Below are 23,875 nucleotides of genomic sequence, written 5' to 3'. Positions count from 1 at the left end.
TTAGGCAGAAAGATTGTCTAGTCCAAGTGCTTATTACAGATGATGAAACTGTCCCCCCAAAAGTAAGTGATTCACCCAAGATGGGCATAGATCTAAATGTCTCAGAAGGAATTAAGAAAACCATTTCTCACTTTGAATCTGATATTTCCAATATACTGAGCTCCCCATAACATCTTCGAGTTTGACCCAAAACCACATCCCTGCCTCATCCTTGAATTGTTCTTCTAGTGACCTTGCCTTTTGCAGATCAAACCTATTCTCCGGCGAATTCTTGCTGACTGATTGGTGGCAATTAAATCATCTTCTGGTGGTAGCGATAGACTGAAACTCCCCTTATCCTTAATCACTGTCCTCTTCCAGGAAGGCCCATTGGTCATTCATGTTTTCATTGATGTTTTAGAGTATTTGCAAGGATAGGTTCTGAGAACAAAGAAACCGAGAACCTAAGTGCCTTTTAAAGGCAAATAATTATCCTTTCATTGATTCATTCAATAAATATTTGAGTGGCTACCATGTGCCAGGAACTATTCCAGGGTTGGGAATAAGTATCTCTAGATTATATAATATTCAATGGAAAAACGGGATTCGATTTACACAAATTCATTTTACACACGTCTTTACACAGCTATTGTGTGAGGTTCACTCCCAATGACTGGTTACTATGACAGCTGAAACTGTTCTGATTGGTAATGTTCCCAGAAGAGGACGGGGGTTAACTGTGTGATGCCTCAGTGAGCCCCAGAGTATTTGCAGCACCCCCTAACTGTTTAGTCTGGATGTGAAGAGGATGGTAGTTTACACATTGTGGATATATTTTCCATCTTGGCAAGAAAGCCAAAGCTGTTGTATTGGTGGTGTTTATCAGCTCTTCCCACTGTTTCTCTCCAGCCCCAGTTCCCTCCTCCCTCAGTTATAAAGATTCCCATGGAAAGTGTTCAAACAGATCCCCAAAATGGTATCCACTGCATTGCCAGTAAGTAAAACACATAATGTCTCTCCCTTCCTACTAATCCTCCTCCTCTTCCTCAAGGAACTTCCATCTTTAATTCATGAGATCTAGTGGTCTTAGATGCTAGAGGACCCCTATGCTAGGTAAAGGCCAAAGGGAATTGGGCCACAGGAATGGGACTCCAATAATCAGTCTTTAATTTAGGCAAAATCTATCATCCTCTCCTTTCCCCTGGTTCCCTTAGATGCCTGTGGCACCACCTGGCCCTCTCTTGTTATTTCAGACATGACTAAACATGACCAGCTGAGCCTTCCATGTTTTTCCAGTGATTGTTGAAAAGATTGAGAGCTCAAATCCAAGCTGAGTTGTTCTTTAGAAGCAACAGGTAGCATCACATTTGGATTATAAATTAGAGAAGTCCTAGTGGTTAGGCTGTGATTCTGTATGAATCACAAGCACCTTCCAACTGCTGAAAGGGAGGCTGCCTAGAAGAGATCAGACATTGCTTATGGAGAGCCTGGGGGATTCTGTAGCTGCCTTTACCGCTTCCCAGCCTCAGCTCCCTATCGATGGACAGTTCTGTCATTGAGACAGCACAGCTTGAGATCCCAACCAGAGTTCAGACCTAGTTCCTAAAATAGATTTTGCCGCTTTCCTCAAAGGCCCTCAAAGGGCTTCCCATCACACTCCATCAGAGGTACCTCTTGGAGTTTCTCAGTCTTCTTCCTCCTTCTTATTTATATAATTACATCATCCTTTCTTACTCTTCCCTGGCTAAGAGCCCTCTGGTGAAGGAATAATTGAACCGGAAGTCACTTATCCCTCTGAGGGCCCTGTATTCCTCTGAGTAGTGTTAGCCATGGGGTTGGAGAATAGAAAAAAGAAATGGGTGAGGGAAGCACTGGAAAAAAGAGGATATTTTCCAGTATAGTCCTCAAAACTGCTCCACATCTGACATCTTAATTTTCCTGCCAGGAAAAAGATCTTCCAGTTGGAGTTACTCATTCTGATTCTTCCTTCAGTGACTCAGAACCTGATCGAAGGTAACAGCCATGAGGTGTATGCTTTGGGTGTTGGATAAGAGACTAAGCAATGGCCAGGAAGCTTGAGGGACATGGAGCTCCCAGACTAGCCAGTGTCTCAGTAAAAGCCCTTTGTGGTCCACCACAGAAAGAAAGGCTGACAGGTATGATTACTGAGTGTCCACTAACAAATTTGTTCTCTTATTGACATAATAACATGATTACAACACACAATGGTATTCCATTTTAGAAAAGGGAATTATATTAGGTAACATGAAAATTGAAAGTAAATACTGAAAAAAGAAAGCAACAGGAAAATTAGACATGACTTAAGTATATAGTATTGAAAGCTAGGATAGATGAACTCTAAGAATCAAAACACCAGCTAATCTAATACTCTGTGGAATAAAATAACAGCATGGTTAGTAAGCAAGGGTGAGAAAGGGTATCAAGGAAATATCAAAGATTAAGTGGAGATAAGAACAGTCTAGAAAGGATTCAAGACCCGATTTCCAGGAGGCCCCATGCCAACCATGTGATTCCTACCTGTTCTAAATGAGAAGCCACCCATGAAGAAGGTAGTACTCCTGGATGGTTGGAAATAAAGGGGGCTCAGAAATGGAAATGAGGAATTCAGAAGCAAGAAAGTCTGCCTTAGTTATTACTAGGGAAGATGGTAGGGGCAGTCTTACTCCTCTGTTGTGCCCTAAACTGGACAGGAATCACTCTGCACTGAGCCAGTGAAAGTCTAGAGACAGATAAATTTCCAGACTTAGATGGTACTCTCAAGAAATTTTAGGAAATATGATGAGATCTGAGTTATAAGTCGGGGCTGTTATCACATGCTAGGATGAAAAGAAACTTAACACTGGTACAAGCCTCCCTAAGCGGTGGGCCCAGGACCACTCTAGCCAAATTACGTCCAAATTACGTCCCTGCCTGCCTTCTTATCCCATCGCCCCAACTAAGGCTCTTGTGCCCTTAAAGTCACTGATCTTTACATACAAATATGTTAGGAGAAAGCAGTCTGCCTATCTCGATTTATTTTCATTTTAAAATAGTCTACACTAAATTGAATCTCTAATTGCCCCAATTTCAATCAGTGGAAAAAGAATTTGGACCAAGATAGGGCATTTCCAAAACCCTGTTCAATAATAAAAAACATGGGACCAGGTCAGAAATGTAGAAAATTTGGTAACTGGCAGTAGCACTTCTCAACTACACTAGTATTCTGTCAAATCTATGGAAGCAGAGACCACTAACCAGCAGGATTCCATTCCAGCAAAATGGCCTAGTTTAACAAAGATTCAGGATCATGATCAATCAGGCAGGATGATTAATCCCTGAGGATAAAGACAGGTATGTGAACAAAGGCGCATAGCACCTTGTGCCAAGAACAATAGAGCACATGTAAGAGAACAGTGGTCTAAAGGAAGGGATTTGCCTTATCTGGAGAGCCTAGGAACGATAAGCAGGAGTCCATCATATAGAGCGAAGGAGAGAAAAGGGCATTTCAGGCTGTGAGAATGGGCCGGAATTACCATTTGAAAATGTACACGCAGAGCAAAGAATACAGCAATAGATGGAGCAGTCAAACTGCAAGCAAATGGGTGTGAGCACAGGAGGCCTTGTCTTGCCACACTAAGGAGCTTGGATTCTGTTTTGAATCCACAGAAAAATTTAAACAGAACCACAGATGTGTGATCCAGAAAGTTCACTTTGGCATAGGTTGAAACAGAGTGAGACCGGTAATGACAGCTGAAGACTGAGCAACTAGGATCCGGCTAGTTCCCATGGGCATTAAGAATTCATAAGCAAAGACAGGACTACTTGTTTGCATTAGAACCCTGCTCTGGGAAATGCATGAAAACTAAACACCAAATGAATTATGCTTCCCTCCTTTTTCTCATTTAGTATTACCTTGCACTTCAAAATTTCCTGTCCAGCATCACCTGCTTTCAACTATTCACAGAGCCCAATGTTCATGGTGCCACAGGTGAAGATAGAGATGGAGTCAGACTGTGACTTCACAGACATGGACATATATGGAAGAGACACTGACGGCGAGACCACCCTCTAGGACACGGTGTCCCCTGATAGGGCACAGAAGGAGGGCATGGTTTAGTCTTCATTGTGAGGGTCTGAGCCCAACCCTGAACTTCTCTGAGCCTGTTTCCTTATTTACCAAACAGACTGGGCCATTATTCCACTTGACAGAAAACTGGAGAGCTGTCGATAAAAAGTACTACTGAGATGCAATACTGTTTTCTTCCCTTTGTAACTATGAAACAACTAAAGCTCAATAGTATACCTTATTTTAAAATGCAGTCCAATATAGAAATTATAACATTTCTTTTGAAATTAAAAAAAGAAAAAGCTTGCCTCCTAAACTGTAGTTAAGATAAAGGGGCAATAGTCAATTTTTAAAGTTAGATTTTAAAGTGTCTAAATGATCTTGAAAAAACTTTAAAAATACTCGTACTTCAACAAAGTAAGTTTGGAAATTTTGTTTTGCAATTTTGACTATTAAGAAATGCTCAAAGTTCCTTCTCTTATATCCCCCTCATTCCGTTTGCTAAGGGTCTTATGAAAACTTTGAGCCACCTGCATAATGCGCCTTGCTCCAGCACAGAAGTGTGACTGGGGCTTTTCCAAATTGAAAAGCCAGTTCCAAAAGTCTGTTAATGAAAGAACCAACACATTTGAGTGGATAAATGTTTTTTTTTAAAATAAAATAGTTCTTGTTAGAGTAAAATCCCAAACCATGTTAAATCAAAAAAATGATCTTTTAAATTAACATGACTGGTTTTTCATGCCCAGAATCAAAATTTACGTATTTGGGTAAATCCTTCCTGCAAGTTTTCAGTGGCCTGATTCCCAAAGTCAAACTCCTATTCACATAAACATTGCATGCCAGGCAGAGCTGATGTCAAAATTTTGAAAGATTATAACTTTGCAATATTAGATTATACTTTAAAGGAATGATTGGAAGCAAGTCAGATTAAAACCCGTCATTAATGAAGTAAATCCTTTCCTCATAAAACTTAAGATCAGTCTTTATCGTTAATCCATGTTAAACAAATGCCAACTATGTTTATTTAGCACCTACTATGTGCCCGATAGCCATAATGCACCTTCTCAAAAACAACTATGGATTTGAATCTTCAATAAATCAGTTTGGTAAGAGTTACTACAGTTACTCAAGATGACAAATGCAGGTGCTCTTATTCCTTATTTTTTAAAGACAAATGACACTAGATTGTCAACACCTTGTATATTGGGGACAGTTAAATGCCTCTGTAATCCCCAGAGCCTAGCATAGTGACTGCTCCATAGAAAACTCTTCACTGTTTATTAAATTTCAGAGCTCCCTTCCAAGGGATACTGCCAAGAGGTAAAGCTCTAAACCGCTATCATTTGATAGCTGCAGAATTTCTTAGCTGCTCGCTAATCTAGAACTATCACCTGAATTTAAGTACAAATTCTTTATCTTCATCTATCTGTACCAATCCTGGGAGAGCTAACAATCTACCCTTAACATTTTGGTTTTAAAACTTGATTTTCAATAGCGTTTTGTCCGAATTTAATTATAGAAATGTTATGGATTCAGGAGTAAATGTGCTTGATTAATCAAACAAGCTGGAAAACTACAATGTTAATTTTTTTGTTCTTGTAAATTGATCGCTGTAATTTTTCACCTTATACACATCATTTATATTTTGTATATACATGAACATTTTAATTTTGATAGCTTTGACATATTGTTACTTCTCCATGCAGTAGGTCAGTACTTTAATCCACTTGTAACTACAATTCAATAAAACTTAATGCTGTCTCATCTTGCTCCACATTTAATAATTTAGATAAGTCAGCAGGCATCCTATGGACACGAGCTACACACTTCACTTAAACAAAAGCAAATCCAGAAAACTATCATCTTTCATTTCCAGAAAACTAACAAAAGAGTAAAGACAGTTGGCAGAGGAACAAGAGGAAGTAGGTCAACTCTCCATTGTTCTCCTTTGTCTACCTTAAGCTGCCTGGAGCAGGAGCTATTTCTGCCTCCATGAAAGCCAAATGCCCAGTCCTGGTGGAGGATACACAGCGACTCATCCTAGCCTCAAAATGTGCACAATCTGTTAAATCAAATACACCAATTTAAAAAATGTGTGTGTGTGTAAATGTGGAGAGAGAACGTGGCAAGTACATCAAGTCCTTTGCAAACTGAACAGTGTGTAAACTGAACACATGGTTTAGAACAGGGGTCCCCAATCCCCAGGTTGCAGACCGGTTCCAGTCAGTTGCCTGTTAGCAACCAGGCCGCACAGCAGAAGGTGAGTGGTGGGCAAGTAAACGAGAGAAGTTTCATCTGTATTTGCAGCTGCTCCCCAGCGCTAGCATCACGGCCTCAGCTCCACCTCAGATCATCAGGCATTAAATTTTCAAAGGAGTACCGGTCCCTCGTGCCAAAAAGGTTGGAGACTGCTGGTTTAGAAGACTAACCCCTTAAATGAATCTTACAGATTAAACGCTAGCTTGGTACAATCTGTTGGGATGTAAGACTGAAAAGAGTACGCTGGTTTCTCCATTGCTCTTTAAACCAAATTGTTTAAGGCACAGGGCTGGGTGTTACTACATATAGGAATATAGAGATCAATTACATCCAATGAGAAAAGTTAGGTTAGGTAAAAACAAAACAATACAAGGGAGGAAGATAACAGTATTTCAGAAACTCATTCCATACCTGTCGGAAGTATTTTATTAAAAAACAAACAAGAAAACCCTTTAATCAGAAAGTCTGGTTAAATTCAATAGTAATTCAAGCTCTCAAAAACCTATGAGGGGTGGGGGCAGTGGACCAACAGGTGCTTCAGAGAAAAGCAGACAGCTGCTAACAATTCTTTGGTGGAAAAGTAAGTTCCCTACTTATATAGGCTGCCCCAATGATCACCAAGCCCAAGGTTTGTTTTTTAAACATAGGTTTCAAGATCTACCAAAGAAACCACCCAGAAACCCCTAATAGTAAAAAAAATAACTTAGCAGTGAAGTTTAAGGATATAGAAAAAAACCAAATGTGATAATACACACAATTTATAAAATAAGCCTTTCAATCCTAGAAAACTAAAATGGGGAGACCTCATGGACACATAAAACAAGGGCTAACAGCACATGGAACAACTCTAGACATTTTCCCAATGACTAAGCTATCAAATGACCACTCAGGAAACTATTAACATGTAGCTTTTCTTCTGGTCATTGGTCAATACGTATAAAATTAGGGTAACTTTTTTTACTCAATTACCATCCTTTTTACCTTTTCCCTAATTTTCTATAGCAACATTTTTCCTTTGGTGTAACCAGTTGAACTCAAAAGGTTTGGAACCTAAAGTGAGTATCAACTCTTTCTGGAATAGCACTTAGGAAATGCAAACCTAGAAAAGGCAAATTGTAACTATAGTGGTCTGATAAAGTTAAGCAGCAATTCTCAATGTGACAGTGTTCTTCCAGGTTAATCACTAGATTAATGGCTTCTCCCATAGCTAGATCACATGACCCAGCATGATACTGGCATGCTCCCTGGTGAGGTGCTACAGAACTATATGCACAAACACCCACCCATTTAAGCTTTCAGTAAATACAAAGCATCATTTAAAACCACTTCAGCAGAATAAATAAAAATTCGGCATTTCTCGTGATCTGTTTTGCCTCTTGAATTGACTTGGAATACTGATCATTACACAGAAAACACAACAGCTAATTAGTTGCCATTCCAAGCTCCTTAAACTTCAGTACTTCCTGCTCTTCAAGCCTCAGCACCTTTTTTGCAGCAAGAATGGTATTCTTCATCAGCATCGCCACTGTCATGGGACCAACGCCCCCAGGGACTGGAGTGATGTAACCAGCTTTCTTCTTGACTCCTAAATAGAAACAAGACAGTTTGCTTTATTACGACAAAGAAAATGCAAGCATTTTTTAACATGTCATGGAGAAAGCATTCGAATAATAATATACATAACCTCCTTCGTAAGCCTTGAAATCATAAAAAAAATCACATCTAATTACTCAAGACTAAAGGCTTTTGAATATACTAATAAAGTAACATTAACGGAATAAGCAGAGATGAATATTTACATATCTAAATAACCTATAACTTACCGTACATACTTTCTTCCATATTAAGTCAACTTAAAAAGAAACATCTCAGTAGGTTAACTGTACGAGAAGTATATCTATAATAATAATAAGCATTACTTCAATTAGTCTGTATAAAACAATTTCTTAATTTTACTCTACATATAATATTTATTTATACTGTTTCCCAAAGCACCAAGCAAAGTAATTTTCTGGAAAATAAAAAGTAAGATTTTTTAACTCAATCTTAAAGGAAAGATACTTGGATACCTAGGCTTGGGTTTGACTACTTTAATAGAAACAGAAAGCTGGAAATAGAATTATTACCATAAAATTCAGATAAACATGGTACCTTAAGAACTGAAAAGAGAAATCTACTAGAAAATTCCAAAATTTAAAGAATATGGCTTTTTCCTGGACTGTGATAACATTTCAGGTCTGGGATCTCTCCTCTCAATATGGAAATAAGAAATCCGTAACAATTTTTAGGAGGCTCAGCAGTTTAAGAAAATCACATTAAATTGTCAGACTTGTTAAAAGTCTTGAAGTTGTTTTAATTATGATAATGCTAAGGAAAAAAAAAAACAATTCCCTGAAAAGTTTATACCTGGTCTCCATAATTTTATGATATAAATACCTGAAAAAATTCTAAAATGTCTATAATTTTAAAAAAGATTCCTCTTAATTCTTGTGGAAAGCATTTTAAATGGTATTAGTAGGGTAACATAAGTTTAAAAATTAAAGAAAAAGTAAATGATTGGTCCTAAATGTCCATTAAAGGTAATATTTACTGATTTTACATATTTTTTAAAAATTATACTATTTACCTTCAAAATCCACGTCTCCAACCAACTTGGGTTTAGCAGTGATGGGATCTTGAATTCTATTTATCCCCACATCAATAACGGCTGCTCCTTCCTTGATCATGTCTGCTGTGATTAGATTTGGAATGCCTGGAAATGGTGACAGGAATGATCGATTTAGTACTGAAAAGAAGATTCCACCTGTCAGAATCTTATCTAATTTCAATTTCAAGTGACCCAAAAGAACTAATTAGTTTGTTTTATAAAAACCTGTACAAACTATTAAACAAGGAAACATTTACACTTCATACAGTAAATAGAAATCTTTTGAAATTATAGAAATAACATTCATCCATCAAGTCTATAATAGAATGCCAGAAACCACTATTCCAACCACAACTCTTTTCTCATCTTTGTAAGCAGCTCACACTGTCAATCCTAGGGCAATGAATGGAAGGATAGTGAGGCAGGCAAATTCTAGTCCATTTTCTGGGGTGACATCCTTCCGTCCACCTGGTGTTCTTACCTGCAGCAGAGACCACAATATCTGCAAGAATTGTATGTTTCTTCAGCTGCTCTTTGGGAGTGTATCGGTGAGATATTGTAACAGTGGCATCACCTATGAGTTAAAAATTAAATGTCTTGATTTCTGAATCAAAGCTGGGATTAGACTAGGTCTCAGCTAGGCAAACCATTGTAGAAATTCAACATCTCTGAAAAATAATTGACTTAATTTGTGTGCCATATTTTCTGGACAGCCAATTAGCATTTTTAAAAAAAATTAATACTCGATTTCTTGTAACTTTTACCTGTTGGTCCTAGCTCTACTCCTCAGTCATATCTAATTAGATTTATTCCTTATCCTATTTAAGTTTTTCAAGAATTTTATCTTTTCTAAACAAAATATCACAGGAATTATTCAAGGTCATTTTTAAAAAGTGTGCTAAAAGATATCTGGAAATATTTAGTTTTGCTATTATTTCTGATATAATCATATAGGATCGTAATATGATAATCACAATAACTCTGAATTGAGGCTTTTTCCCAAATTAACAAGAATTTGACATAATGACACATTATAGTCATATCAATTCAGTCCTTTGCAATGGTCTAAAATTTTTTTCTACCAATAACACAGAATGGGATACTAACTTTGAATAAGAATTGCTTCTTAGATCCAACTATCAAAGCCATAATTAAAAATTTCTAACTCCTACAACCATGCTTATATGCAAAACTCAAATTTATTTGAGGCATATCCATTTCTGAACTACCTTCATAATAAATTATATAAACTCTCAAGTAACACTGAGTACAGCTTCTCCTACAAAGATTACACCCCCAATATCTGTTAACAAAATTATAACAAATTCAAATACCAATACAATGTTTCCCTGAAAGTCAGCACTTCTAGACATCCAGGATAGCCTCTGAAGGCTCTCACATAAAGAAGACACTCCTCATAAAACAATTTCCTTACCTCCAGGACGTTCGTGGGCCCCATCTGTGTGCAGTAACATTGCAATGGGCATTCCAACATTTTTTGACCTTCCAGCTACAACCACATTTTTCCCAAGGGTTGGAATACCTATGAAAAAATATGCATACCTGCATAAAAGCAATGCCAGACTGTCTTAGAATGAGAACCAAAGGAAAAGGAAAGCAGATGGCCTAGGACATGAATCTAATTGTGATAATGAAGGAAGTCGCTCAGCTTACTGCCTCATCAGTCAATTGGCCCTATCACTTCCTTCACATAGTGAGGGCTAAAAGAAAATATTTAGTAAACCACAAAATGCTATATGAATATGAACTATCACCACTATTAAAGTTTAATTTTCCTTCACTGACGCTTCTGGATTAAATAGCAAAAATAGTCATAGGCAATTGCTAAGAGAGGAAGGCTCTGGGGAGAACTAGAGGTCATAGGGTGGGAGTTGACACTTTTTGCTACTATATGAATTTTTACCATTTGCAAGTACTACTTTTAAAATACTAACACAAACATACAATTATGGAGTATACCTACCAGTTCGCTTAATTATTTCCCATACACCCCATGGGGTAGCTGGTAACATGGAATACTGGTCCAAACACATTCGCCCTACATTAATTACATGGAAGCCATCGACATCCTTGTCTGGAGAAACAGCATTGCAGATCTTTCTCTCATCAATGTGCTCTAAAAAGAAATCAGAGCAGTGGGCTTAAGTCATGGTTTCAGAGTTGGCACTGCTTGACCCCAGTGTATGTGGTTTGCTGCACAAACCGTTCCCCTTCCACAACGTGCCTGTTTGCCTCCATGATTTACCTCCTCCATCTGCACAGAAGGAACACATATCAAGCAAAGCCAAATGCCAACACCGAAGTCAATGTCCTCTTGTACAACTGCTTCCCTGCTCTGACCTTTGTATCAAGATCTCAAAATCAAGGAGTATTAGGTATTCTGATGTAGGGGAGGAAAATTTACCTTTCTTTCTACTTTTCTAAAATTCTTCTGGCTGGATTAATAATCAAATTAATATGAAACATTAATAGAGGAAAATGTCAAAATTTATTACATATGTATATATGGGGGTTCCATAAGAATATGAGACCCATGACAGATTGAGCAGTTGAGGCTTATATGCCATCTTTAGTTAAGGAAAAAGGGGGTTGTGGTTGGGGACTTCAAAGGACAGGAAGGCAATTCACATGGAGATGGAAAAGCAAATGTTTGGTAAATAAAATGTTTGCTCAGCCATCTTTAACAATGGGAACTAGGGACTTTGATCAAAGAGGCCTTGCTAGGTTACCTCCCTGCTTATCACGCCTAGTTCATATTGAACTATAGTTATCTCTAAGGATATCTCCCTTGCTAGAGCAGGTCCTCTACCTAAATTCTTTTGGGCAGTTAGGGAGAAGGTCAAAGGTTTTCCCCAAGTCTTTTGTTTCTTGAGAATAACTAGCTTAGAATAATCAATATCCCAAAAGGCCTATTTTTAGGGTGGCAAACTGCTTCCCCTCACTAAGTAGTCTGTCCTATATCTAATAAAATATTCACTCTCTTTAAGTCAAGTTCATAAGAGGGGCAAGCTCTATAAAGTAACCAAGCCTTTCCATTCCTCAGAAATCACTTTAAATGGCGGAGTCCAAAACTCACCTGGAAGAGGCAGCTGAACAAGGAGACCATCGACATTGTCATCATTATTGAGTTTACTAATTAAATTCAACAGTTCTTCCTCTGAAATTGAAGCTGGTTTCGCAATTGTCTCACTGTTGATTCCTATGAGAAAATTTCTAGATTAAAAAACATTGAGGCATTTAATGAGCGATGCTATGTTGCCTGCCACGGTCTTCTACCACTGAGGTTTGTTATTATCACACCTACCCTGGTAGCAGAAAAGCTTGAATCAGCTTGAAAGGAACCTAAAACAGCAACTTCACAAATATATACACTAGAGAATGCCAGCTTGACATTTTCTGTACATTATGTAATCCTCATTAACCTCATTTTATGGAAAGGAGACAGGCACAACACTGAAACACAAGCCAGCTAGTGATGAAGCCAGTCTTTCCAGTTCCAAAGTCCCTGTTCTTTCCACTATACCAATGTTTAGAAAGCCATGGCTTGCTATCTTCTAGAGGTTCTAAAGGTTTCCAATGAAAAGGGCAGGAAGCCTCAATCCTTAGTAATAAAGAACAGGGTATACTAAGAGGTCATGGTCCAGTAACACTGCCCAGCCATGCCAGTGCTTTTGCAGCCCTTCAGAAGGGCAGAATACCTGGTGTTCAGACTACTGACCCACAGACGAGCCCACCCACCTCTGGTCCACTGCCACACAGTCTGTAGTACAGCGAGACTTAGAACACAAACCTCCCTTTGCCCAGACCTATTCCTTTTGAATTCAAAACTCCAACCACTTCAAAACTGCAGAATTTCATTGGCTTTGGAACCAATTGGTAAGGAAATCGAAAGCTGTTTCCCAGAAGGAAGAGTCATTAATCTTCTTCTAATCTATGACTGTGTCCTAGGCTATACATTGCTGAAGTCTCCTAATCTTCCCCCACCAACACTTTGTTGCCTTAAACTGCTAGTGCTCAAACACTATAGCCAGAGACGCTCATCAGTCAGTAGATGTCAACTATGTTCAAGACCACCTGTCTGTCCAATGCCAAGACTAAGAATGATAGGCAAAGATAAGATAAACTAAGAATTTAGTTTACATTTCAAAAGACACCAAAAATAGAAACCATATTCCTTCTGTCCTAGTCTACTTCCCAATAGATACAGCCTGATTTCATGATGACAAAGTTTGGGCTACAGCGCAATCACATTAGCCTCTTCTGCTTGGGTTTCTAATCAGAAAAAAAAAAAAAAAAAAAAAAAGGAATAATAAATTGCAATGAAGTTGGTCTCAGATAAGCCTCAATTTAATAGCAGTTGGGATCTGGGAGTGACACGTACCCACATCTGCAGCGGCCCTGGTTTTGTTGAGGACATAGGAATGACTTGCAGGATTCTCGCCAACCAGAACCACACTCAGGTGTGGCCGTTTGTTGCCCGATGCCACCCACTCTTCAACCTCCTGTCGCACTTCCTGCTTGATCTCCTGGGCAAGTTTCCTTCCAGAAATAACAATAGCTTCATTTCTGCAGGTCACAAAACCAATACTAGCTTGAATTTTTGTAAAAAGTAAATTTCAGACTATAAAAATGTGTTATTAAATACTTAAAACCTTAGGGGTAAGAGGAGAGGGAATTGGAGGAAAGTGGTCAAAAGATACAAACTTCCAGTTATAAGATAAATAAGTACCAGGAATGTAATGTACAATGTGAAGACTACAGCTAACACTGTTGTATGATATACAGGAAAGTTAAGAAAGTTCTCATTACAAGGAGAAATTCTATTTTCTTTTTACTGTTATCTATACGAGATGATAGTCCATTAAACCTATTGTGGTAATCATGTCACAATATATGTGAATCGAACCATGCTGTACACCTTAAACTCATACGGTGTTGTATGTCAATTATTTCTCAATAACACTGGGGGGAAAAAGAAAAACATACCTAAAACTTAAAGTTTAGATTAAAATACATGGTGCCTAATCAGAGGGACAACGAAAATCTGAAGGACAAGTTTAAAGTGGAAAATCTGTGTCCAGTTGCATGTTTAGAAGGATAAAGTTCATTGAAACAGTTACTATCATTAATCTGAAGCTCAGAAATTTTAAGTAATTGATAGCTAGTATTTGGTAAAGCTGGGCCTCATCCAGCTCTGTCTGAATCCAGAGTCCGGGCTCTCAATGCCATACCATTCTTCCTCCTGATCATTGACAAATTGAGAAGCAAAGAATAAAAAAAATTCCATTGTTTTAATTTGCATTGTTTTATTTGACCCCTCACCAATAAGAGATTAAATTGTTTTTCTTGTATGCTAATATACCATTTGTAGTATGTGTTTTGCCCGTGTTGTTAGCATCCAGTCATATGACAGAGATAATAGTAGTCAGGTTAATGGTAGACAGAGTAAGATGACCAAACTGCTGTTGGGGATGGGCAATGAGGAAACTCAAGAACTGGAGGAAACTCCAATTACCAAAACCATGTTCAGATCTCTGAAAGGCTATCTCTTCCATTCAAGAACTGGTTAGGTAGCTCTTCCTGGATTCCAATATGGAAGACTCCTGATTTTTATATTCCTACACAAATCCTTCCAATAAAGTTTCCATTACTTAAAGTAAGATAAGCATCTGCTCCTTAAGCAAAAAGATGCCCCTTTAGATTTGTATCATGAGGAACGCTCCAACCTCATGACCATTAAAATGTACAATTGTTTGAAACATTGAAACAATCTGTTTCCCCTTATGAAACATATTTAATTCTCAAGAATAACATCCAGGTACTAATGTCTTATATGGTTAGAAACGATTAATTCTTTTAAAGTTTTAACATCTTTTAAGCCAAAATGCCTGCTTTTTACTTGCATTACAATTAAATACCTACTTTAAACCAAATCTCAATGTCTTAGATATAATGCAGTAATTTTATATATAAACCTTATATTAATCTGTATTTGCATTTTGTGAGGTATTAAGAAGATATAATTTTATAGCAAACCAAATACTTTTACCCAGATTTTATGTAATGATACTAGCATAGCACAAAATAATAACAGCATTTCCTATACACCCATAGTACATCAAGAAATTGAAAACGTGTTAATATTTACAAATCAATTTCAGAATGAGTTGAAGGGGATTTCATTAAAAGGACTTTGCTGATACAAATACCCCTGCTATCATTCCTGATCTATATCAGTACCAGAAATACCCATCCCAGGCCAGAAATACATTCCCAACCCTAGAATACTGTAGAGTGAAACGCTACTTACAGAGGGCTCAGGACATGCATTTAAATTGAATGAAATAACACATATAAAGTTCCAGGCATATATATTCAATAAAAATTAATCTTATTCTGTTGGTTAGATTTATATCCACATATACATACACACGTACCCTTAATACATGATAGATACATTTCACACATACATGCATACATACATACATATTCTTAATATACAGTAGGTATATTTAATCTATTTATACATAAGGAGATATCAGTGAGAAGGACTTAGCTTGCACTTCATTCAAAAGTTCCTTTTGAAAGCAATAAGCTTGGAAAAAATGGAAGCAGCACATTTGTGCGAAGAATGATACACTAAAGTTAAGGACACAGGGTTCTGGGAGAACTTAGTGTTCCAAGTCCCAAAGGCAGGTTCTGAATGTTATGCCAATTTGTTAAAAAAAAAACAAAAAACAAAAAACACTGTCAAAAGGACAAAAAAAAAGCCACACAATGCACTGTGCCTGCATATCTCTAATGACGTAACTGTTTTAGCCCTCTTCTGCATACCACAACTCTGCAATGTGAAACAGTCCCACAAGTGAGTCACCATCTAATTTCCCATCATCTCTTTTGCTAAAGGACAAACTACTATCCTCAAATAGAAACACAAACTCAGCTCAATCCCACAGGAATCCAAAATGTATGAACTATATTAGCTAATATTTATTTCAGAATTAAATGCTTTCACAGATGTGTTTAGAAAATTTTCCATTAAAATTATGAACAACTAAAAAGTCAAAAAGACTATTTGAATAAAGTTAAAAACTAAAATCCAAGAGAGCATCTTCACTTTCCTCCTAATTCGATAGCTTACAGTACTGTAATTTTCCTCACAAAAATTAATATCAGGTGCATTTTACAATTTAAGAGTGTCATTTTAGGAAGAGTTCTGTTATCCACTAATTAACAGGAACAGAAATGAGTGAAGACAGATGCAATAGGGGATGGAACTAACATCTATTAAATATTAGGTATTTTGCTAAAATTTTTGCATGTTCTCAGTTACCTTGCAGCTCTTACAGTAACCCTGTTATGTAGAAGGGGAAAGCGAGGACAGAAGAAACAATATATAAACGCAAACCTCTGCCGCCAAAGTCCATTTTCCCCTATACAGCCCATCGTCTCCTAGACCACAGTACTCTCTCTAAGCATGACTTTATGTTCCTGAAACCCTCTTATCAACTGCCCCCCCAAAAGGACTATGTGTAGACTCATATTTTTTAAAATATTATTTTGCCAGCCAGCAGTAATCAAAGCAATACAACATAACGATAAATACCAATCATAGTTTTGCCTTCAGACATGTGGAAGTCTAATTGTTCCTTCAGAAAGGCAAGTGAAAAGAAAGCATTTGTTACTGCAGAGTAAGCAAACTGGTCCAGTTCTTCAGGTAATGAATTAGAGGATCTTTTATAAATTTCTTTTCCATCATGAAAGGCACACATGGCCAGCACTCAGGGACGGAGGAAAAGGGTAAAGGACAGCAATGAGAGACGGGACTGGAAAGGCAGGTCACGATGGTCAGACCAAGAAAAGCTTTGCGTGTCCCCTCCCAAGTCTTCTTTCAAGAACGCATTAATCTTCATTCTGTGCTTCATTCAATAGCACCTTGGCAATGTCTCTAATAACATTTTTACAGAGTGGAAATTACACATGTGTTTTGTCCCCTCACAGGTAGGTGAGTTTCACTAATCAAGTTTTTATCATCTGTAAATTTGCATAGTCTAGCACAGTGTCTGGATGAAAGGAGGAGTTGCTGTTACAAGGCTTAGATCTCCGGCAACATAAATGCTCTAAAGATGGAAGGAAAAGTGCTCACAGCCTTCCCCGCCCCCCACCCCCCGCCAAAACGACACTTCAATGTAGGTTTAAGAATGAGAGTTTGAATCAGAAAGATCAGGAAAAACTTATTACCTTCTTATGGAAACACAGCTTTCCTTCTCCTCCTCCCGGGTATTTATTACCTCAATTTACTCAGCCTGGCACTGACCCGCTCTGGGTGGGCTGCAGACAAAGCCCTGGTGACCACAGCACATTTATTCTCTTGAGAGGAAAAAGGGCAGCGTGAAGAGCAACGCAAGCCACACCCACCTCGGGGAGGAGAAGGGAAATGCGGGGACCCGGGGAGTAAGCTGACTCGAATTCCATCAGAATGCCCCAACCCTCTCCGCCGCTAGAATCGTGGGCAAGGACCGTTCGCCGAGGACTGCTCTTTCCAGAACCCTTACCGGCGCTCCCCAAAGTGTCTACTGCACTTTCCGCAAGCCGGCTCTCGGCCTCACCGCCAAGGGCGGCCAGCACCTTGTGGTCCGTAACCCCTGTTATGTTCTCGTAAGTCACGGCGCCCCAGAGCCTGCCAGTGCCTTTGCTTCGCACCCGGGGCCCCGTCCCGCTCGCCTGCGGACGAGTCACGAAAACAAGGCGATGCCCGGAGCCTGAGGGAGGCCCGCTCCATCCAAAAGGAAGGCTCCTGGGAAAGGCTACCCCGCCCAGCGAGTGCCCAAGTCTCCAGCTGCGGCCGCGCTCGGCTGCCACGTCGCCGGGCCACACCCCTCTCGGTGGCCACCACCGCCTGGGACGCAGGCGCTCAGGAAGAAAAGCCCTCGGGGTCCCTCGGGAGCCCAGGCGACCCGACAGCGCTCGGCTCCCCTCGGCTTTCCGCGCTGATCCAGCTCCCGATCCTCTTACCGAACTGCCGAGAGGTGGAAAGGACGGTGGTAGAGGCGGGAGTTCTGTACGGGCCGTAGCAGCCGGGCGGCCAACGTGGACACGAGCGAAGCAGCAGCAGCCATAGCCTGGCTCAGGTGTCGGTGCTAGGCGGAAAGCGCGCGCGCGGGCCGCGCGATTATACGGCTGGCGCGTGGCAGGCCCCGCCTCCCGCCGACACCCATTGGTCCCTGTCCAATAAAGCCCTGCTTGTGATTGGAGCAAGAAGGGCCCCAGAGCGAAGCCCTGGAAGCCTCGGAAGCTACGGGAGCATCCCATGATTGGCTGAGGAACGCAAGCTGCCAGACGCAGCTGGTGCCACCGAAGGCTCGCCAACATAAGCGTTTGTTCATTCATGGCTTGAGCAAATATTAGCACCTACTGTGTGCCACTCTCTCTAAGGAGTGGATAAAAAGATAGATAAAATACCAACTAATAAATGTAGAAGAATGTTGGAGTTAGAACTATTTGGCAAATCATTGTGAAAATTGATTCAGAATTATCAATGGATGTCAAAATAACAGGGTGAAGTTGGATTTGGAACAAGATACTCACATATCAGGTTCTCAGATACTGCAAATAAAAATATGAGACTCTCATCCAATTAAATTTGAATTTTAGAAAAACGATTTGGGAGAAGGATCGTACTGACGCTAAAAAAAAGTATTTATTGGTTATCTGAAAGTCAAATTAAATTGGGTTTCCTGTATTTTATCTGACTGCCCTATTTGTGTAGCCTCAAAGTATCTCTTCCACAAAATACATATTTTTAAAATTATTTTTATTTTAAAAATTTTCCATTACAGTTGGCATGCAATATTATATTAGTTTCATGAAACTAAGTGTATGCGAAATACATGTTAATAGTAAAGGTAAATTGGCAGTCAAGAAACCTGACAGTGATCACCTTAAACAAGTGATCAAACTTACCACCAGTAAAAGGATAGACACGTATTGTGTGTCCCCTAGATATGATGCATGGAGGCAGAAGCATGACTTCTTAACTCTTAACAAGTTTGAAAACTGAATGAAGTCATTTTCCTAAACCATCGAGTTTCCTAAAAATTGTTCCTAATTTTGCATTTACACATTGAGAGGAAAGATGACAGACCTGAAATGTTAAAACAGTTCAAGAAAAGACTGTATTTCTGAAATTTTGGAATATGCCAGTAGATCATAATCTAATCATGAGAAAAGATCAGACAAGCCCAAACTTTTTCTACAAGAAAAATAGCCTGTACTCTTTGAAAATGTCACTCATGAAAGACAAAGAATGAGGAACTGTTCTAAAAGAGTGTAGACATGACAATTAAATGTAATGTGTGATTTCCAAACCAAAATAATTTTTTCTCTTTCTTTCATTCTTTTATTCTCTTTCTCGTTTGTTAAAAAGGCATTGTAGAACAATTGACAAAATATTAATAATGTTTGTAGATTAGCTGATAACATGGTTTCAGTGTTAAATTCCTGATTTACCTAGTCAAATTGTGGTTACATAAGAAAATGTCCTGGGGGTGGCTTCATAGTGTAGTGATTAGCATGTCTGCTTTACATGCAGAAGGTCCTGGGTTTGCACCCTGGGTGCGCCAGGCACCCCCCCCCCCCCACACACACACACCCTGGGCGTGCCAAGCCCCCTGAGTACCTCTGGCACGCCAGGCCCCCAGAGTGTGCCAGGCCTGCCAGGCCCGCACGCGGGTGGGCCAGGGGTTCACCGGGCTTCCAGGGGTTCGCCGGGCCCGCTAAGGGTTCGCCGGGCCCGCCAGGGGTTCGCCGGGCCCGCTAGGCCCGCCAGGGGTGTGCCAGGGATATATGGGCTGCCATGAGTTCGCCAGGGCCACCAGGCCTGCACCCCAAGTGCACCAGGCCCCCCAGGTTCACCTGACCACAGGCCTGCCAGGCCCACACCATTGGTGCGGCCAAGGGTTCGCCAGGCCCACCTGAGGTACGCCAGGGGTTCGCCGGCCACCAGGGGTTCGCCAGGCCTGCCAGGCCCGCCAGGGGTTCGCCGCCAAACCCGCCAGGCCCGCACGCTGGGTGCGCCAGGGGTTTGCCGGGCCCACCAGGGGTGCGCCAGGGCTTTGCCGCCACCAGGGGTTCGCGGGCCTGCCAGGCTCGCACCCTGGGTGTACCAGAGGTTCGCCGGGCCTGCCAGGCCCACCAAGGGTTCACCGGGCCCGCCAGGTCCGCCAGGCCCGCCAGGCTCGCCGGGTGTACCAACCCAGGGCACATGCCACAAGTGTGTGGGAAGAGACACCCTGCCTTCAGAGATCCAGTTCTTAAGGAGAAATGGCAATATCCATGGGTCAGGGGTAGAAGGGGGTGGGATTAAAGAGGAGAAGAAAGAAAATGTCCTTACTTATAGAGATAAAGGGGCATTAAATTCAAATAGTTTCAAAAATATATGTACATAGAATATAATATATGATATAAATATTAGTTTGTTGGGGCTGCCATAACAAAATACTACAGACTGATTTGCTTAAACAAACAGAAATGTATTTCCCCCCAGTTTTGGAGGCTGGAAGTCCAGGATCAAAGTGTTGGCAGATTTGTTTTCTCTTAAGACCGCTCTCCTTGTCTTACATATGGCTGCCCTCTCACTGTACTCACACGGCCTTTTCTTTGTAGCAGTACACCTCCTGCGTCTCTCTCTGTATGTCCTAATATTCTCTTCTTATATGGACACCAGTTAGATTGGTTAGGACACACACTTAAGATCTCATTTTAACCTTATTACCTTTTAAAGGCTCTATTTCCAAATACGGTCCCATTCTTAGGTACCGAAGGTTAGGGCTTCGTATGAATGCAAGGGGGGGAGCACAATTCAGTCTATAACAATGCATATACATAAAGAGAAACCAGTAAAGCATATGGCAAATGTAACATTAAAAACTGAGGAATTGGGTGAAGAATATACAAGCATTCTTTGAATATTGCCTGCAATTTTTCTATGTCTGAAATTATTCCAAGAGACCAGTAAGACTTCTGCTCTCATGGTGCTTGGGAATAAGGGTAACATACAATGAACCAGAGAAGAAACTAAGAAAAATAAACCCTCTAGACAGCAGTTGTATAAGATTGTATAGGGTCAGAGAATGGCCTCCAGAGGGAAAAGAATGAGATGTGCCCAGATTTTGAAGTACCTAATCCTCTCACCATTCTGCAATATTTTGGAAATTCTCTTTTCACAAAATGTGAACTCTCAAGAGTGAAAACCATGAGAATGTTGCTATGTGTTTTTAATAGAATTAGCAAAAGGATTTGCTTCTATACTCCTACAGTAGTATATTGAAATATCATTTGTTTAGCAAAAGCATTTTATGGTGACATTTTTAGCCCAAATTCCGTAGGCTGAAGATGCTCAGGCACGTCTACACTGGGGCCCCAACTATCCTGCCAGCCTGCTCTTTCTTTGCTTGACCCTCCACTGAGTACATCCTGTACTTCTGTTCTGTGTTACTTCTGTCTGTGTTTGGTGCCCTCCTCGCCTTCTCCCCAGAACCACGGCTACTCATTCCTGAAGGTTGCACCTCCAGACTTCCTAATTTAAAAGCTTTGTCTATAGGCCTCCTCTTTAAGTAGCCCCAATGTTTCTTTGACACATAAGGGAGAATTGAGATGATGTCCTGGAAAAATAGTATTTTTGCTCCAACACAATACAGATAAGCAGAATAAATCGCCCTCTCTTCTGGGCTGTCATAGCATATAGGAATACTATTTCAGTCCTCAGAATAATATTCTAATGTTATTTGTACACCTGTCTATCTCCTCCAATATGATGTGGGCTTATTTAACCAAGACAATTCATATCTCATAACTCATGTCAATCAGGCAAGCACAAAGCAGATGAATGACCAAATCTCTATTAATAATCATTTTAATAATAGTTAAGCTTTACTCAACATTAGTAATGTGTCAGACACTGATTTAAGCATTTTTAATTCTCACAATAACCCCATGAAGCATTTGCAATAAATGATAACTAATATTAGAGCATGGACTCTGGGCCAGCCTGTCTGGGCTCAATCTCTGCTCTTTCTCTTATTAGTTCTGTGACCTTAGACACATTCCTTGAAACTCTTGAGCCTCATTTCCCTCATGGGCTGGCTCCAGAGCCCATGCTCTAATATTAGCTATCATTTATTGAGCACTTATTCTGTTCCAGACACTGGGTTCAATACCACCTCCTTTAATCCCATCAACCCTGTGAAGTAAGTATTATGTTTCCCGTTTGAGTTGAAAGAACTGAGACTCAGAGAGTCTTGGCCACTTGCTTGGAGTCACTCACTCATCAAGATGAGGCAGGCTCCACCTCCAGATGGACCTGACATGAAAGCCTTGCCTTTAGCCCTCTACTTCACGTGGGCCTGAATGTTTCATGGATACATAAGGAGGAATCCAGACCACACACCGACAAAATCACTTAAAACTACAAATGAGTGAGAAATGACCGTAGGACAGTGGAGGCCATGGTAGTGGAACGCACAGAGTGGGCAGCTAAACTACAACAGAGTTCCATGTCTGGAAGGAACAACGGAGTTTATAAACTCCAGCCCATTCCACCACTGGTCAAATTTTCACTTTTACTGACTAACCTGAAGAAATCAAGGAACATTTACCATCTCAGAGGACTTTCTAAGCAAGGATCGTGCCTGCCACTGAAGTTTCACCCCTCGTAACCTGGAACTGATAATTAGTCTACATGTACCATTGTGGTTGTGAAAATATTGAAGCATTTCTGTTCCAACTGGTAAAATCAACTCTCCTAAGCCCCCTGTCTACCATGTCCTAGGACCCCTCCTTAGGGAATTTAATATCAACACGTGGACCATGATCCTGCTTCCACACTAGGTCAGCTTGGGTCACACCCATCCATTCCATATTCCCCGAATGTCTCTCATCTCAGAACATTCTAATTTTTAGCCAACATGCCTTCCATTTCAATATCACTAAAGCAGACAGCACTAAGAGAAGACAACCCAGTCTCTGAAACACCTAGCCAGAGAGAGCTACGTTTTTTGGGTTTTTTTTTCCTTACTATAAAAGTGATTCATGTTTTTTGGCTAACACACACACACACGAATACAAAAATGACTAAGAAGCAAAGACAAAATGACAACCACTGCATCACCAATCAGAGATATCCAGGATTAGATAAATGGCATTGTGCTTGGAATTTAGGATATAACAAAGTCAAATAAGGTGCAAACTTGTTCTAACCAGGTTTCTAGCCCAGTGGAAGACAAATCATGTTAGCTATTTGAGGATAGGTGACAGAAATATGCCCAGAGAGCTCTGGGAACTTGGTGAAAGAACCCCTGACCCATGATGAAGTCCTCTCCTTGCCTTTAAACTGGAATCACCTTTATGGCCATGCAAAAGTGTAGGCTGGGAAAGGAGGCCGAGGTGCATGTTCTGCCTTTTGGGCAAGGTCTTAAGGCAGACAGGGAAAAGGGGACCTCAAGGTTCATAGGCAATGCACCCCAGATCATAAAAAACTAGGAACTTCATACAGAAGACTACACAAAGCCTTCAGTGATTTACAGGGCCTCTTTGCATATCTCCTTCATGAACCAGGCAGTTGTTAAGGATCTTGTGGTTGGAGAATACCAACCTCAGAATTTTCAGGATTTAGGTTCTTTCCAGGTTTTTTTCTTTCCATGTCTTGTGAACTGGGGGTGCCTTCTGTTTAAGGAGCTCCTCCGGAGGAGATGCAACTTAACTTTTTTCTAATTTCAAGAAGAAGTAAGAGGACCTTACTTATTTGACAGGATAGGAAAGGGGACAGAGAGTCAGAGGGTCGGGAAGAGGGGAACTAAATTCACAGACCATTAACCACATTCCAAGAACTGTGCTAGATATTTCCC

General features: G+C 40.2%; 2 protein-coding genes and 1 long non-coding RNA gene across 9 annotated transcripts in view; 1 reads left to right on the top strand and 2 right to left on the bottom strand.

The window, feature by feature from the left end:
* Positions 1-7,176, top strand: part of SLC4A5 (solute carrier family 4 member 5) — a 97,326-nt gene extending 90,150 nt beyond the window's left edge. For 5 of the 7 annotated variants that reach the window (XM_016130631.2, XM_016130628.2, XM_016130629.2 and 2 more), the window contains 2 exons: positions 1,925-1,992; positions 3,886-7,176. In XM_016130631.2, the coding sequence (XP_015986117.2) occupies positions 1,925-1,992; positions 3,886-4,051 (234 nt within the window). In that variant the 3' untranslated portion in view covers positions 4,052-7,176. Of the gene's footprint in view, positions 1-888; positions 974-1,924; positions 1,993-3,885 lie in introns of all 7 variants that reach the window. The other 2 variants (XM_016130630.2, XM_016130632.2) reach the window with 1 other exon arrangement.
* Positions 6,713-18,135, bottom strand: MTHFD2 (methylenetetrahydrofolate dehydrogenase (NADP+ dependent) 2, methenyltetrahydrofolate cyclohydrolase). The gene is made up of 8 exons (XM_016130633.2): positions 17,988-18,135; positions 13,354-13,538; positions 12,049-12,171; positions 10,936-11,088; positions 10,387-10,494; positions 9,433-9,525; positions 8,931-9,056; positions 6,713-7,889 (listed from the first exon to the last, which is right to left on the bottom strand). The coding sequence occupies exons 1-8, from the start codon at positions 18,089-18,091 to the stop codon at positions 7,726-7,728; spliced, it is 1,056 nt and encodes a 351-aa protein (XP_015986119.1). The 5' UTR covers positions 18,092-18,135; the 3' UTR covers positions 6,713-7,725.
* Positions 15,702-17,979, bottom strand: LOC118605179. The gene is made up of 2 exons (XR_004951964.1): positions 17,528-17,979; positions 15,702-17,342 (listed from the first exon to the last, which is right to left on the bottom strand). It is a non-coding gene; the product is annotated as an uncharacterized LOC118605179 (long non-coding RNA).
* Positions 18,136-23,875: the final 5,740 nt, after the last annotated feature.

The sequence above is a fragment of the Rousettus aegyptiacus genome, unplaced genomic scaffold (assembly GCF_014176215.1).
Source record: "Rousettus aegyptiacus isolate mRouAeg1 unplaced genomic scaffold, mRouAeg1.p scaffold_m13_p_7, whole genome shotgun sequence".
NCBI lineage: Eukaryota > Metazoa > Chordata > Mammalia > Chiroptera > Pteropodidae > Rousettus > Rousettus aegyptiacus.
This window is presented reverse-complemented; position numbering and strand designations above follow the sequence as displayed.